Source organism: Caenorhabditis remanei, chromosome II (genome assembly GCF_010183535.1).
Source record: "Caenorhabditis remanei strain PX506 chromosome II, whole genome shotgun sequence".
NCBI lineage: Eukaryota > Metazoa > Nematoda > Chromadorea > Rhabditida > Rhabditidae > Caenorhabditis > Caenorhabditis remanei.
The window spans coordinates 12,192,731-12,208,226 of NC_071329.1; the positions used below are offsets into that span (position 1 = coordinate 12,192,731).

At 37.3% G+C, this 15,496-nt stretch overlaps 8 protein-coding genes across 8 annotated transcripts; 6 read left to right on the top strand and 2 right to left on the bottom strand.

The window, feature by feature from the left end:
- Positions 1-2,005: 2,005 nt before the first annotated feature.
- On the top strand, positions 2,006-2,568 carry GCK72_006326 (uncharacterized protein; the record flags this gene model as incomplete). The annotated part of the gene is made up of 3 exons (XM_053725577.1): positions 2,006-2,145; positions 2,199-2,399; positions 2,445-2,568. The coding sequence occupies 3 exons, from the start codon at positions 2,006-2,008 to the stop codon at positions 2,566-2,568; spliced, it is 465 nt and encodes a 154-aa protein (XP_053589771.1).
- An 85-nt stretch (positions 2,569-2,653) lies between these two features.
- On the bottom strand, positions 2,654-2,909 carry GCK72_006327 (uncharacterized protein; the record flags this gene model as incomplete). Its single annotated transcript, XM_053725578.1, has 2 exons — positions 2,654-2,746; positions 2,793-2,909. The coding sequence occupies 2 exons, from the start codon at positions 2,907-2,909 to the stop codon at positions 2,654-2,656; spliced, it is 210 nt and encodes a 69-aa protein (XP_053589772.1).
- Positions 2,910-2,920: 11 nt separating this feature from the next.
- GCK72_006328 (uncharacterized protein) lies at positions 2,921-4,338 on the bottom strand (the record flags this gene model as incomplete). The annotated part of the gene is made up of 7 exons (XM_053725579.1): positions 2,921-3,086; positions 3,134-3,255; positions 3,324-3,439; positions 3,484-3,634; positions 3,685-3,791; positions 3,840-4,149; positions 4,198-4,338. 7 exons carry the CDS (start codon positions 4,336-4,338, stop codon positions 2,921-2,923), a joined length of 1,113 nt encoding a protein of 370 aa, XP_053589773.1.
- Positions 4,339-5,337: 999 nt separating this feature from the next.
- Positions 5,338-6,365, top strand: GCK72_006329 (uncharacterized protein; the record flags this gene model as incomplete). Its single annotated transcript, XM_053725580.1, has 4 exons — positions 5,338-5,374; positions 5,427-5,558; positions 5,604-6,220; positions 6,270-6,365. 4 exons carry the CDS (start codon positions 5,338-5,340, stop codon positions 6,363-6,365), a joined length of 882 nt encoding a protein of 293 aa, XP_053589774.1.
- A 235-nt stretch (positions 6,366-6,600) lies between these two features.
- On the top strand, positions 6,601-7,115 carry GCK72_006330 (uncharacterized protein; the record flags this gene model as incomplete). Its single annotated transcript, XM_053725581.1, has 3 exons — positions 6,601-6,819; positions 6,865-6,957; positions 7,005-7,115. 3 exons carry the CDS (start codon positions 6,601-6,603, stop codon positions 7,113-7,115), a joined length of 423 nt encoding a protein of 140 aa, XP_053589775.1.
- A 174-nt stretch (positions 7,116-7,289) lies between these two features.
- Positions 7,290-11,494, top strand: GCK72_006331 (uncharacterized protein; the record flags this gene model as incomplete). The annotated part of the gene is made up of 12 exons (XM_003113435.2): positions 7,290-7,399; positions 7,451-7,578; positions 7,630-7,745; positions 7,788-7,979; positions 8,027-8,383; positions 8,436-8,799; positions 8,846-9,173; positions 9,221-9,301; positions 9,346-10,087; positions 10,131-10,283; positions 10,327-11,271; positions 11,321-11,494. 12 exons carry the CDS (start codon positions 7,290-7,292, stop codon positions 11,492-11,494), a joined length of 3,690 nt encoding a protein of 1,229 aa, XP_003113483.2.
- A 512-nt stretch (positions 11,495-12,006) lies between these two features.
- Positions 12,007-14,512, top strand: GCK72_006332 (uncharacterized protein; the record flags this gene model as incomplete). The annotated part of the gene is made up of 11 exons (XM_003113834.2): positions 12,007-12,123; positions 12,191-12,334; positions 12,384-12,560; positions 12,610-12,939; positions 13,207-13,243; positions 13,289-13,441; positions 13,621-13,765; positions 13,813-13,952; positions 13,996-14,133; positions 14,185-14,327; positions 14,372-14,512. The coding sequence occupies 11 exons, from the start codon at positions 12,007-12,009 to the stop codon at positions 14,510-14,512; spliced, it is 1,665 nt and encodes a 554-aa protein (XP_003113882.2).
- A 502-nt stretch (positions 14,513-15,014) lies between these two features.
- On the top strand, positions 15,015-15,305 carry GCK72_006333 (uncharacterized protein; the record flags this gene model as incomplete). The annotated part of the gene is made up of 2 exons (XM_053725582.1): positions 15,015-15,098; positions 15,144-15,305. 2 exons carry the CDS (start codon positions 15,015-15,017, stop codon positions 15,303-15,305), a joined length of 246 nt encoding a protein of 81 aa, XP_053589776.1.
- Positions 15,306-15,496: the final 191 nt, after the last annotated feature.

Sequence of the window (15,496 nt, forward strand, 5' to 3'; positions counted from 1 at the left end):
TGATTCGTTTTCTGTGAAAAAGTTTCAGATTTAAGACACATTCTCTGTGAAACTCGAGCACCGAGCTGTTGCCCACTGTACAGAAAAAAGTCAAACCGGTTTTCATGGGTAGGTATTGTGCATAGTGAGTACCCAGACAACTAATAAGACATTGGTCCATATTTCATTTGGCTCCGCCCCCTACCGTCTAAAATAGCCCATAAGGGAAGTGAAAATTCTAAAAAAAAATCTGAAAGTTTTTTCGATTAAATTTTAACGGGAACAAATAAAAAACGTTATTTTAAGCACTTTTTGTGTTTATACCATATTTTTAGCACCTCATTTTCACCGAGAAAAAATGTCATTTTTGTAAAATTTTCTGGTTTTTTCAAACTTTTGTTTATATCTCAAAAATCTTACGTTACGGGAGATGAGATCTTTTCAGATTCGAAATTTACATAAAATTTGAAGTATTATAAGCAGTGTCCGGTCAAAAATCTCGGGACACCTATTTTTGCTACAGAGCAAAATATGCGATTTTTTGAAGAATTTCAACGTACCCCTACTCATGGAGCAAAAATTCAATGTCGCCAAATCGGCTGAGACTTTGTCAGAATATTACACTATATGTTATCCATTTATTCCCAAAGTTTCAGCTCATCTGGTTAAATCCGCAGCTTTTTTGAAAATCACTATGTCAGTTTTCAGTGTTCCAACCGAAAAAAAATTCCAACAACTTCGAGAGGCGGGGATCAAGCCAAATGAGCTGAAATTTTGGGAATGAATAGATCACGTATGGTGTAATATTCTGACAAAATCTCAAACGATTTGGCGACATTGAATTTTTGCTCCATGAGTAGGGGTACGTTGAAATTCTTCAAAAAATCGCATATTTTGCTCTGTAGCAAAAATAGGTGTCCCGAGATTTTTGACCGGACACTGCTTATAATACTCCAAATTTTATGTAGATTTCGAATCTGAAAAGATCTCATCTCCCGTAACGTAAGATTTTTGAGATATGAACAAAAGTTTGAAAAAAACCAGAAAATTTTACAAAAATGACATTTTTTCTCGGTGAAAATGAGGTGCTAAAAATATGGTATAAACACAAAAAGTGCTTAAAATAACGTTTTTTATTTGTTCCCGTTAAAATTTAATCGAAAAAACTTTCAGATTTTTTTTTAGAATTTTCACTTCCCTTATGGGCTATTTTAGACGGTAGGGGGCGGAGCCAAATGAAATATGGACCAATGTCTTATTAGTTGTCTGGGTACTCACTATGCACAATACCGACCCATGAAAACCGGTTTGACTTTTTTCAGTACACTGCCATGCTCGAGTTTCACAGAGAGTGTGTCTTAAGCTCATATATATTCTTAATACACAAAGGTTCTTTCAGTTTACCAATTGTGTGTAACAAATTTCAGATTCTAATATTATATTCAGTATTCTTCTATCCAAGTCCAGTCCCTGAATTTGAGATCGAACCAATAGAAAAATTCAGCCTCTAAATTGATATTTCAATACTCTCCCATTCTTTACTTCGTATTTCAGATAAAGTTGCAACTGATGACAAAAATGATGGCATGGTTAAAAATCGGAGTTAGAGCCACCTAGTCAGAAAAAGGACAAACGAAACCTGTCGTATTTCGGTTTGTTCCTTATTGCGCAGGAAACTTTGTGGTCAAGGAGAAGGTTGAACACCAGAATTGGGCTACCGTAATCATGTTAACCTGAACGCCTAAGTTTTTTTTAATGAATCTGAATGACTTGAATGAAGTTTGCAATTCGCTTTCCTAACATTTCAGCCAAAAATTATTGAATCGTTCTATAAATTAAATAATTCTCACAAATAATGTTTACAGTACCCGGTTCCCTCAACTTCATTTTCAAGCCATTTCCATCCCCATAAAACGATAAAACAATAAAAATGCCTAATTCAATTTGGACACCTCTTAAAAGGCAGAGGCATTGGAAGAAACCGTATCATTCGTTCATTTTGGTGAACCACTTCTGACGAATTGTGATGTTTTCTGTTATTTTTCTTTTCTTTTGCATCGGAGCTTCGGCTCGAGATCATCTGAAGTTTGACACTACTATCATCTGTAACGTCGAGGAGAACGATACTTATAATCTCACCATTGGATGGTACGAAGTCGATTTCTTGTAAGTGATACGTGTACCTCAGTCGGGAATATAAATTTCCACCTTTTTTTAAGCGGTGCCGATAATATGATTGATCCAGTTCATTATACTCCAAACACCGGAAACTTCAGTTTCACATTGAGTGGAATCCAGCAAGGAGATGAAGCGTTCTCAGAAGGATACAAACCAAGAGCTGTTATTCATCACAATTGTTTTGATAACGAGGAGAAACATAGGTTAACTCTGACGGTGGATAGAATCTGTGAAATGGAACAGTCAGTTCCTACTGATTGTTACCCTAAAGAAAAAAGTTTTTTCAGTGACTGTCACTATCGAATCATCAACAACATAACGAACAAAAAAGGAGATTTCAACATCAAACCAGCCAACTTCACCTACGACGACTATTCTCCATTCCCGGATTTCACTTCAGACATTCACTGATTTCATGGAATTTTCAAGTTGAAATGAATGCTATTCCATTAAAAATAGAATTTATTTTAAAATTAAACAAGCTACACAACAAAATTCACAACGGATATTTTCTAAACCTCCAAAGCTCGTAACTCGGAGTGCAGTTCAACCCGTAGTCAGTTTCCAGATGATGTTTGTGATAATAAACCTGCAAACTACCATCTTGAATTTGTTCTAGTGTATAAAGTTCTCACATTAATCATGCTCGCATAGTAATCTTCTTCCAATGGATGATCTTCTTGACCCAAAAATGTGCGATTATAAATCAACTCGGCAGTGCATTCAACAATAGAGTAGTCAAATAATGGCATCATCTGAAAATCTAGCTGAACCATTTTTCATAAGGAATCAATACCTTATTGAACATGATATTTGGCATCCGAGCGATAACTGGAAGTTCCTCAATTCCCATTATACATACTCCATGTCTCACGTATTTACTTCCACATTTCTCTCCCATCTCATCTGACCACGACCATTTACTCCATCTGAAAAAGAAATCAAATAAGGAAAAAACAGAGAAATTGGAATGTACCTGGTTATAAAATCAGTTTTGTTACCCGTTTCTTTGAGACATTTATCAGTGAAATGGCCAGGCATTTCGAGAAATTCATTAGCTTGAAATGTTGAGATCCATTGCTCATCTACACCGTATTTCTGAAATTATTGGGTATTCAAGTATGACTGTTACACCTTACTCCTTTATTCCATTGATCCAGATAAACTCGCGGATTCACTGTCTTCACCATCCATTCAACCGCTTCTCGTGATAATGATCCTTGTACAGATCCTTTTGATATTCTTAACGAGCTATTCAAGAAACTAGATGTATAAATCGATTCTGAATATCATTCTCGTGACTAATTTCACATAATGAAGCAATACCGTCTCGAAACAACCGTAATGTTTTCAAATCCCATTCGAATCTTTCTTCAATCCTTCCAAATTCCTTATCAATATCAATATCATTGGCTCCATCAAGAATCTCAAAAATCCTTGAAATTTCGTAAACTGTCTTTCCGATAACGTCATGATTCTGGAAACTGAGTCCTTCGTGGTCTCCCACAGCAATAATATGAAATTTACCTGCATCAAAACGAAATATCCCCAGTTCGGAATTTTCACCATCTTCTCCATACATTTATAATGTGCCATATTCATATTGTGACCAGCTGAATCTATTGGAAGTTCTTCTGAAATTTATCTCACTGAAATTCTTCTTCTTCGGTTTTCTAACATACCATCCATCACATGAATGTTCGGAAGACATCTTCCAAGCCTTCTCATCCTCCATTTAAAGTCACTATCACTTTTTGAATCAATAAAGAAACAAAAGATATTTTGTGGATGATATGACATTTGAACTTGTTTTTCCAGAAACTCGTAATCTTTATATACAACTCGTGCGAAAACCACGCCCACTTTCAGAGGTCTCAGATGGAAATTGAATGGAATAATTCTATTTTGAATGGCATCACATGACATATCCAAATATTTCAGATTGGTAACTATAGATATCCGATTATCACCAGTAAAGTTTTCGATATATTTCTGAAATTTCGAAGGATATATTTATATAATCAGTTCTAGAAAACTAACTTTATCATTCCTCAAAACTCTGCCACAATCCAAATGCTCCGTCTCTTTTCTCCTCCATAATATATTATTTTTCGTGGAAGACCAAAAACTCATTGTCATTCGAGGTGCCATTGAGAAGATAACCATTGTACATACAAGCATTGTTAGTAATAGAAAGAAGGTTCTGGAGAATTTGGAGCACATTTTGGAGGAAATGATGGGAAGAAAGGGAGAAGAATGAATGGAAAGAATGGAGAAGAATGAGGAAAAAAGAGAAGATGAAGAACGAGGAGAGAAAAGAATCCAAACATTTCATTCATTTCAAAACATAGACATCCGCTTTCGTTCTGTGGACGGCACTTTTCAATTTTTTGGACTAAAATGAGGTGAAATTGAGTTTGGAGAAGAAGCGTTGGTCTATTTTTAGTTTTTGATAAAGTTACTTCAGACAGAAGAATGACAATTTCCTCATGTTTTGCCTCTTTTTTCTTCCTCCATAACTCTAGTTTATTCGGAAATTTACTTCTTACCAGACCCATTCATAACTTCCTTCTGATTACTTTTGGTGACCTTGAACTTCCCAACAACCGAATGAAAATCACGAATTCCGGGAAAAAGCACGGAAATATGTGACTGATCACATAAGTAACAACATAAATAATTACCTTTTTAGAGTCTTCATTTATATGCTTATTGTCTCTTCAATAAGAAAACAGATGATACAAGCAATATAGATAGAATAGAGTGGAACGAATTGTGATCATACAATCATGTTGGATAGACGACATGCGATTTGTCAAGGCAAAAAGTGAAATTTTGGTTTGTCTCTGCGGAAATTAAGTGAATTCTTCATTCCTTTTTTCACTCCCGCGTTTCTTCTATTATTCAACCTCCAAATTATTTCCCCACAACTCAACTAAATTATACTTTCTGTTCTTAGACTTCTGAGCAGTTTTATCTTTAGTTTTATAGCTATTATCGCTTTCCAGAAACTCCTAGAAATTCCTAAATTTAAATATACTTTCACTACAGAAAGTTTTTTTGAATTCGCGCGCACTTGAGAATGCCCACGGCCTAGTATTACCCAAAGAATAAACTCTTCCATCTCGCCGAAAAAATAAAATAAAACGGTCAATTTGTTCTGCTTATTTTCCAGCGAAAATGCGAACATTCATACTATTATTGTGTTTTCTTAAAGGTGACTAATTATTTCTACATCTAATTTATTTGTCTAACTACGAGCAATGCAGCTTCCTTCACCGGACGTCTACAAATTATTCTGCCAAACAACCTTCCTCCCGATTCAGAAAGTTCTTCACTTGATTCTGTTTCTCTGCTTGAACTCAACAAACATATTCTTGGAGTAGAGAGCAGTGCTCGTGGTAATTTTGAACTTTTAACATGCTTTGCTTATTTTGAATGTTCAGGTAATCGGCCGCTCGCCAACGAGGATTTGTTCGAGAAACCTAAAGCATTGATCATCATTAGTATCACTGGTTTGGATAATTTCAATTATGATGGTCGCGTCTATAATTTCACTGATGAGTTTGATTCCCAACAAATTCATGAGAGTTTAAAACGAAACTTCGGAGAAGAAATGATTCATGCCAATGTCAATTCTTCCGGAATCTTCGGCTCTTCACATTTCAAGCGAAACACAGTGATGGATGAACAAAGTCTAGAAAACCAAGATATCGATAATATGAACAAGCTGGCTGAAGTTATTCGAGGAAAGGATCGGAAAAATGCCAACGTCGTTGACTATTATCGCATTCATCTAGATGCCTCCAATGCCCGTAATGAAAAAGAAAAAGAACGGCTGGAACAAAAAATGAAGTACGGAATTGACTCACTACAAAAAGCCATTGACCAGAGTTACGGCTTAAATGTTATAACTGAAATTTATACACACGACAAAACCACCAAAACAGAGTCGGACAAACTTAAAGAAATTTGGAAAAAATTCCAGATTACTGGTTTCAGAAATACAGAATACCCAGCAATATTCGCCATCTCTGCGCTGGTTTGTTTCTGCATTCTTTTCGTGAGTGCTGTGGCACTTTGAAAAAAGACCTAAATGAAGTGAATTTCAGGGAGTTGTAGCAATGCTCTGGTTCATGTTCGATGAAAGTGATATGGGAAGAAACTCCTTGATGTACCCATCGGCTGCGAGACAGAAGAAAGATTGATATTAAAACCTTACTAGTGATTATGTAATTTATAGCATTTCTTTTGTGATTTATTTTCCTATTTGCGTGTTTGTGTCAAGCTTTCAGAACACTGTTCCGGTATTTTATTTTCGTATCATATAGACCTCATCCTTTTCGTGTGTTTTTTCAACTTTCAGTATGGGTATGCCACCCTGTGAAATATCATTACATGATCTAAAAATTATTATAACTTTTAAACAAAAAACTATTCAGAATGCTGAAATCGGCTTCATCGTTGGCAAAACGCCTTTTGCTAAATTCACAGTCCTTTAGGTTGTGTAGCTCCACTTCGAGCTCCCCAGTCCCAGCTGTAGTCCATTCAGAAGACGAGCCAGTTGTGCTGGAAAGTAATCCATATACAAAAGAGCCTCGAAAATGTCTTCTGTGTTCTACTGGAGTTGAACTCGACTATAAGAATTCAAGATTGCTTCAGGTATATTTAAAAAGATTTTGTCAAAGTTCAATAAAATCATTTCAGCAATTCGTTTCGACTTTCTCCGGCCGCGTGTACGATCGGCATATAACTGGACTCTGCGACGAACAACAAAAAAAGCTCATCGAAGCTATTGCAGTATGTCGTTCTAGAAATTTGACTAAACCTCTTTTCACATTTTTCAGAAATCTAGACGCGCCGGATTTATGCCCATTTTCGTGAAAGATCCGAAATACGCCAGAGATCCAAAGCTGTTTGATCCACTGAAACCAATCCGACCACATTCATTTGCCTAATTTTTTCTTTTAGTTTTCAAGATCTTTGTTATTGTTTTTTTTAATAGAAAATAAATTTGTTTTTAGTCTCCAACTTGTTTAAGTAATTTTCACTAACTGGAACCAATGAGCCCGTCTGATATCGTAAATTGTGAATAGACAACATATCTCGAAGAAGAATAATTTTTTTCAAAGATGTCCGAACCGAAAGGAGAAGAAGAGTTGACTGAATCCCAAATCCGGGCAGACTGGAACCATCGAGCAGAAAATGTCGATGGGGATGAACAAGTTGCGGACTTTTTAGCGTAATAAGCTTTCTTTCATACTGATCTGCTCTCATTATTTAATATTTTCAGTCATATTCGGATTGTTGACCAAAGTACATTCCAAATCGTTCTACCAACTCTCTGCATTGTGGCATCAAAACCAATTACTGAACCGAGGGAAAAAGATTTAGAAGCGATATGTGCTGATGTATTGCTAGGTGCGGAACTGAACGATCAAACGCTATAACTTCAAAATACATCATTTTTAGATGCTGAGTCCACTCGACCTTCACGTAGAGCAGTTCTCGCTTGCCTCAAGGAGTTTCGTTTTGGTTCAGCATGGAGTGACTTTTTCACGTTAATCGAAGCTCTAGAAGAACCGCAGGTTACAAAAGTATGATTATTGGAGACTGAACCCAATTTTCAGTTTCATATAATTCGTCCTGTTCTGCCTCGCTTCGATGCACTTCTCAGTGCAGTTCGTGAAAACAAAATCGAGTTTCTCTGGCTGAAAACTGCCCTATTTCGTGCTATTTCACACACAAACGGGTGGATTCGAGTATGGACAATTGAAAAAAGTGTTGCTATTGACTGTGATATTCTGAAACAGAACCATCAGGTAACTTGAATAATAACTAGGCGAAAACAATTCTTCGTTACTTATAGTTCATAACTGATGTTGTTATCCCGAGCCTGAATAACAATGACGTCTTCTGGAGGCAATTAGAAAAATCAAAAATACAAGAGTTTCTCCTTCAACTTGGTTCAACGGTAGACACCATAAAAAGTACTCCAGGATTCCTGCATAATCTTCTCAAATCCGTCGAGTCACTATCATGTCCAACAGCAATTTTCCTTGTCGTTTCGACGTTCACAAGAATCAAAAGAGAAGAAATTCTGAATGACGATGACGTGGCACTGATGAGAAGAGTTGTGTTGAGAGTGAGATATATTCCTCATAGATCTATCAGAATCACAACAATACGAAATCTTGTTATATTTTATGCAAATGTTGCTCATTTGGTAAGCTACACCATCAGATAAATAATTTCAATTACATACATTTATGTTTCAGACTCCAATTATTCTCGAAGAACTATCCAATCTCATTGGATTCATTTCTCAAGATGCAACAACTTCGATGATCGATTCGATATTCCAACAAATCCACCAAATTATCATATCTACTGGGTATCAGAGTTCCGAAGACCATTGTGTATCACTGTTTGAGAACAAATTTGGTGAAGATGTGAAAAATTTAGAATTACACGCTAAGATGTGGTGGATATCAATGGGAACAGATCAATCTCTTCAGGAAAAACTATTCTCAAAAATACAATTGGAAGTTTCTGAATTGCTAGGAGAGAAAACTTCACGTGATCTTGCCACTCAGTTGTTTTTACTGAAAGAACGACCTAGCAATCTGAAATGCAACAATGGTAATTCCAAAAATAAGTTTGAATATTGTAAATTATTTCACTTCAGATGTATTGGAATGTATGAAGAACGATCTTGGAGAGTATATTTTAAGCAAAGTCGTATCGAACGAAGGATCGAAACGCGAATTCCAATTACTTCAGTCACTCTATATTCCACTATTTCTCAAGTACTGTTGCCATTTGGTCACTCCATTTGCAATCGCAGTTATTAAAGTGCTGACTGAAATCAAAGAATGTGAAACCACTGCTTTTCTTCTGACGTTTTTTGAGGCGATTGTCGAGAATGTTTCAGAAGATCACCTGAAAATATTGGGGGCTAACTTCTTTGAATACTTGGGAGGTAGTGACGTCATTGGAATGAAAAGGCAGAAGAAGTGAGCAGCATGTGGGAATCTTACTGTTTTAAAATAATATTTTCCAGATCTGTTGATGAGTATGATAGCAAAGAATTCAATAGCATTGTTGCTACTTTGCACTCTCTTCGCATCAAGCTTCTGAATAAGTAAGAACTCATTTAAAAGTTGAAACCAAATTCCTTCTTCCTAGATTTATCACGGAAGTCGATGTCAATTCATTCCTTTCTGAATGCATCGAGCAGCTCGACATTGCTTCAGCTTTCCCGGTGAAACAACAAATTTGTCATCTCATTTCAAGATTCATTCGAAAATGCTCTGATCATAAACTGGCAATGCAGTGTATCCGTGCTTGTTCGAATATTGTTAACGAAGAGAAGAAATCATTGAATAGTTTACCAGCACTCGAATGTTTTGTAAATGTAACATTGAGTGGTCCACAAAATAACCCAGAAGTGTGCAGAGAATCGATTGAATACATTGAATCACAATTGTCAATCGCCTGCCAAAGTACGCCAGTTGCACTGATTCTAGTGAACGCCATCACAAAATACCGGACAAATCTTAACATTAGTTGGGCTCCAATTATTGTCAAGTTAGCCCTATTTGGTCCAGTACCAAAAAAGGAATCTCGTGTTCTTTCATATGCTTACTCTAAAATTTTTGATGAAGAAGACACACTTCTTGAGAATGATCAAATTGAAAGACTGGATGAAGTGGTTCAAAAAGCTCGGTTTAAAGCAGTTATTCTGTCGCTCAAACTGTCCTCAGAAGGCTACAAAACCTGGCCAGCAGCTCTCATCGAAGAAATTTTTAATGCATCAGCTATATTGGATCAAAGTTCTAGTAGATCATTCGGACTATCTATGGCTCATAGGCAGAAAACTAGAGGAGTTGAGTTGTTACATTTGCTGGCTGCAAAAATTGAAGATGAGGTATGATTAAAACAAATTTCAGGATCATTTCTTCAGTTTTCAGGCACTTGCGTCAAAGATCTTCGACTTTTGCATCAGTTGCGTTGTGGATCCATGTCAGCAGTTCTCGATAAAATTGATTGTCGAATGGACTCTCGCAAGACTTTGCATAAAGTTTGAGAAACTGTTCGAAAAACTGATTGATAGCGATTTTGAGGTATTTATTCATCTAGCGCCTCATTCAATTGATTCTATTGTAGAAAAATATGGCATCCCAAAGAATCGGTTCAATGTGTTCTTGGTTAAACGTTCTAATGCTAATATCTCGTGCGGCTCCTCGATTGGTCGACTCTTGTCTCGATAAAGTAATCGTTTGGTGTACAGCTCAAAATTTCCCTGTTAGATGTACTGCTCTCGCTGCTGCTCGTCTCATGTTTTCCACTTTCGACAAGGATCATCGTAAAAAGTGGAGACTTGTGAAATCAATTGTTAATTTCGATGGAGAACCGTCCGGAAATTCGAAACGTGTTATTGAGAATCTGTGTACAGATTTTTACTTCGCCAAGCTGCATATCAATGACCATTTCGACTTCCAAACAATTCTATCTATAGTTGCTAGTCGTACTGGAATGCCACCAGAAGAAACAATTTCTGAGAAAATCATCTCACAATTGAATACAGATCCAAATTTTGTCAAATCAACAAATGAAGACGTTGAATTTCTCTCTGCTCCATCAGAAGTCTATTCTGCTCTTTCCAAAAATGCTAGCTGTGCTCCGACTATGGAAAACGATAATGCAGTCGACGACGATGAACTATTTGTTTCATCTGAAGACCCAATCGAAGAAGTCGTTACATCATCATTTCAAAGAAAGATTGTGAAGGACAGTGAAGTGAAAGACGATGGAGTATCATTAATTGTTGTTGCTTCTCTTGTGGATAAACCAAACAATCTCGGTGGAATTTGTAGAACATCGGAAATTTTCGGAGTCGATACTCTAGTCGTCGCTGACGTTCTTGTTGCACAAGATTCGAATTTCAAAGCATTGAGCATGAGCTCTGAGAACTGGCAAAAAATCGAAGGAGTTAAACCTGCGAATTTGCTCGAATACCTCCAAGGTCTTCGATCACAAGGTTACACTGTAATAGCTGCAGAACAGACAACTGACAGTGTGATGATGCACAATTTTGTATTTCCGAAAAAAGTAAGTTTTAACGACCTAAAATTACGTAAAATTATCAACATGTACTCAGGCTGTAATTGTGATGGGTGACGAAAAAGAAGGAGTACCTGTCAACCTTCTGAGAGCTGTTGATCAAACAGTCGAAATCAAGCAAGTTGGACATACGCGAAGCTTGAATGTGCACGTTACAGCTGCATTAATGATTGCTAAATTTGCTGAACAAGTCAGATTTGCAAAAAATTAAGATTATTTTGTGTTTTTCATTGTTGCTTTTACTTGTTTCTTTGCTTACATTGTTTCTTGTTTTTGTTCCCTCTCTTTCTAATAAAATGTATTGTTCTCGTTCAATTTCAGACACATTTTGAAATTAGTTAGTTAAAAAATATATAGTTCGATCTATTCGCACAATATTTTTAAAGTTTTTCAATCTTGGCCGCGAAAAATAATTAAAACTGTGATGTTGAGACCCCACAAATTCCGAGGAAAAAAAACTCCTGGGAAACGAACTCCTGGGAAAAAGGCGGGGCCAAGCGCGCTGATTGGCTGCAAAATGCTAATTAGCAAGATTGCGCAACTGATTAGCCAATCAGCGCTCTTGGCCCCGCCTTTTTCCCAGGAGTTCGTTTCCCAGGAGTTTTTTTTCCTCGGAATTTGCGGGGTCTCGTGATGTTTTAGTCGAATTGCAAACACGCTCTATTGACAACTTCAGTGAAAGGCTTCAAAAACAACTTTTCGGCGCCGACTTTTTTGTCGAAAATGTCATCAGAAGTGCTTCGTGGTATTGATCCTCGTGGATATGTGTCCACATTTATCAGAGAAGGGGTTTATCCGGATGGGCGGGGCCTCCTTGATGAGCAAAAACTCGTTTTCAAGGTTTGTTTCGGCTTTAGAATAGTGTTTTGTCATTGTCGAACTGTATTTGTAAACTCTGTTATTTCAGCAAAGCGAATGCGGAGGTGTTGGCTCATCCGTCGTGAGCACACAAGGAGTAACAGTTTCATGCACAATAGAAGCATCAGTTTCACTCGTTAGTGATGCCCCACTAGTTGATATTCAAATAGAATCTTCACAGCAACTAGCAGAGGTATTTTGCACACGCTCCGAAAAAAGGTTATTCAACACTTTGTTTTCAGAAAGATGCTGAAGATTACAACAACCTGTTGCTATCACTATTCACGAACGAGTATTTTATTCGACGAGAAAATCTGCGTTGTCTTGATACTTCCGGGAAGACGCTGCCTCTGGAATGGCAACTTCATGTCACCCTCAAAGTATTGAGCCTCGAAGGGAGTTTATTGGATGCAGCTGTGGTACGAACTGGATTTTCATGATTCTTGATCATTTTAATCTCGTTTTCAGTGTGCTATCGGCGCGGCGCTTGCTGATACCAAACTCCCTTCAATCGCTTTGGATCATGCAGATACTGATGAGTCCGCTATCGAAAAAACACAGATTCAAGCCGACTATCGGACAGTTCATAAATTGAGTTTGGAGGAACCTCTCATGTGCTGCTCCTTTGGAATATTTGTGGACAGCGGAGCTAAAAAGAACGATGAAATTCTTCTCTTAACTCCAACCCTCGAAGTCATAGCTGTGTGCCGTTCTACTTGTTCTGTTGTTGTCGGCAAGAACGATCTGATGGTGCTGATTCGAGAAAGAGGACGACTCAGTCAATTCTCATTGATCAAGGTTGGTTAGTCTAGAAAATTATAGTATTTTTCTTGTTTCAGAAGATGTGCATGATCACAGCAGAACGACGTCGGAAATTTGTGGAATCTCTGCGCAGCGTTGTTTAATTTATTCAATAATCCCTGTTGTTTGATTTTAAAGTTTTGTTATGAATCGTTGTTTATATTATTAACTATGATTTCTCTCCTCATTTTTTGTTGTTCGCTATCAATTGAACGATATCTTGTGCAACTATGTTGTTTCCAGAATTTCTAACCTTTCATTCAGATCGAAATGCGTTACTTCGGATCATACAACAGAAACAGTAAGTTTCTTTGTTTTTGTGTAAGTATCAAATCTGGTTTTTCAGAAGGCTTGTTCAATGAAGGAAAGGACATTATGATGTATCAGCAAGCGAGAGACGAAGAGATTGAGAGAAGAAAAGCAGCTAAACTCGAAGTGGATTCAGATACACATGTTGGCCTATGGCTACTTTGTCACCCAGACAACTCTGTGGCAGTTGGTAAGTATATGAAATTAATGTTTGCATGTGCTCTTCAGCACAAATTATCAGATAGCTGATGCATGCATAACAAAAACCTAAGGAACTGCAAAAAAGTAGTTTTCTGAAGAAAAAAAAAGTTGGCTCTGGGGTTCCGCGAGAGCTTGATCCATTGAAAAATAATGTACCACTCACTTCAGCCATGTTCAATACGATGCATCGTTTGGCTGAGGATCTCGTACTGGAAGTTACTCATGATGATATCATTTCATGGTTGGGGACGGCTATTCGATGCCATCCTTCCAACCTTGTGCCACGTGGTGAAGCCATGACTATTCGTGAGAAGTGAGATTAAACGTCAGAGTGTTTATGAGACATTGATTTGCATTCAGGCAAACACTATCGGCTGATCCACGTGGAAGTGATTGGAACGTTGGAGTTGGAATCACTCAAACCTGCCTTCTGATGCAATACCTCGCAAGTTGTTCGCTCAACAAGATCAGTGTCGATGAGCGAGCGAATGTGCTTTTCGGTGACATCTCTCAGATCAAACGTTTTCTAATCAATGTTTGCAGCTCTCCTCCGCATCTTCAGTGATTCTAATGAAATCGCAACCTCACCACATACTCGCAAATTTGTACGTTGTATTTATTCGCCGAATGTTCGTGTTGAACTCATTGATGCTTTTGCTTCGATTTTCTTCCAACTCTCGAGTAAGTTACCAGTTCTCAAATGATTTCAAATTCTTCTGATTTTCGCTCCAGCCGACGTTGCTACAATGGCGAATGCTATTCGTACAATGTGGAAAATCACCGAAGACGAACCACTTGTGATGAGATTGACTGTCGAGATCCTCATGTGCCTGTGTCAGAGATCAGAAGTCGTTTCCAACCTCCCAGATTTCAAAGTAAGAATTGCCCCATATTTTCGAAGTTAATCAATTTTGTGCAGCTGGGTGACCAAATGTACTGCAAGCAAGTGAAAATGATCATTCTCGACTTGACATCTGATGCCCACGATCAAGTTCCCGATGTTCACCAGAAGGATGAGCTTAGCAATTTGGTCAACGAAGTGTTCAACTTGAAGAAGTGAATACACGCAAACAATACAACTATGTACTTATTTTTCCCAACCCGGCTTTCTTTCGTTCGTGTGCTATATTTTTTGAACGGTATCTTTCCCATCTTTCCGCCATCATCATCCCATGACTATTTTGCTATTGCTGTTTATCAACATTCGTTTTCTTATTACCAGTTTTAATGAATTCTTGTGAATCGTCTGAGTTCAAACGGAAAACAACAATTGGCAAACTTCAGGAATTTTTTCACAATTCGACACAATTAGAAAAATATTTGTTTTTCGTACTGCTCTCTCGTCAAACTGATGTTTTTCAGACCGACATATCAAAGGAGCCGTATGTTTTTCCCGAAAAGTGAGTAATCCAATTTTTTGTTAACTTATAATTATATCATATTTCTATGCTAATTGGGCTCAAATTGTGTTTATCCCCGTTCCTTTCGAGTTGTTTTCGACAGTTTTCATCGTATAAAGGTACAGTGATCCACTGCAAACCATTCCATTCTCTTCCGGGAAAATGAAATTTCTCGTTCTTTTTCTTCTTGTCACTTTCAATTTCTTCTCTCAATGTTCCAGCTATCCAAACTCATTCAGCGATAAGGTTTGTCCTTCAAAAAGAACTCCAATTCATGATCTTAATTTTCAGAGCTGTGGAAAAACAATAATGGCTCGTTTCTGGTCATTATGCCCATCTGGAACTGCCACAACTGATCCCAGATCTCTTTACTTTGCCACTTTGATGTGTGGAGTTGGATTCAGTGATGAAGAGATTCAAAGTATGCTTTGTCCAGACAATTCAAATAATTGATACTGAATTTGATAATGCTTTTGACAGCGTCTGAAACTCTCGATTCTTGAATATTTGAATAAATACAATTTCAATAACAAAGAAGCACTTTATTGTTTTAACAATTCAAATGGATCCTCTTGAGATTAAATGAATTCGGGAAATTTGATGAAGACAATTAGAGTTCTGAAGTATGAATTATTTTTTGTCAT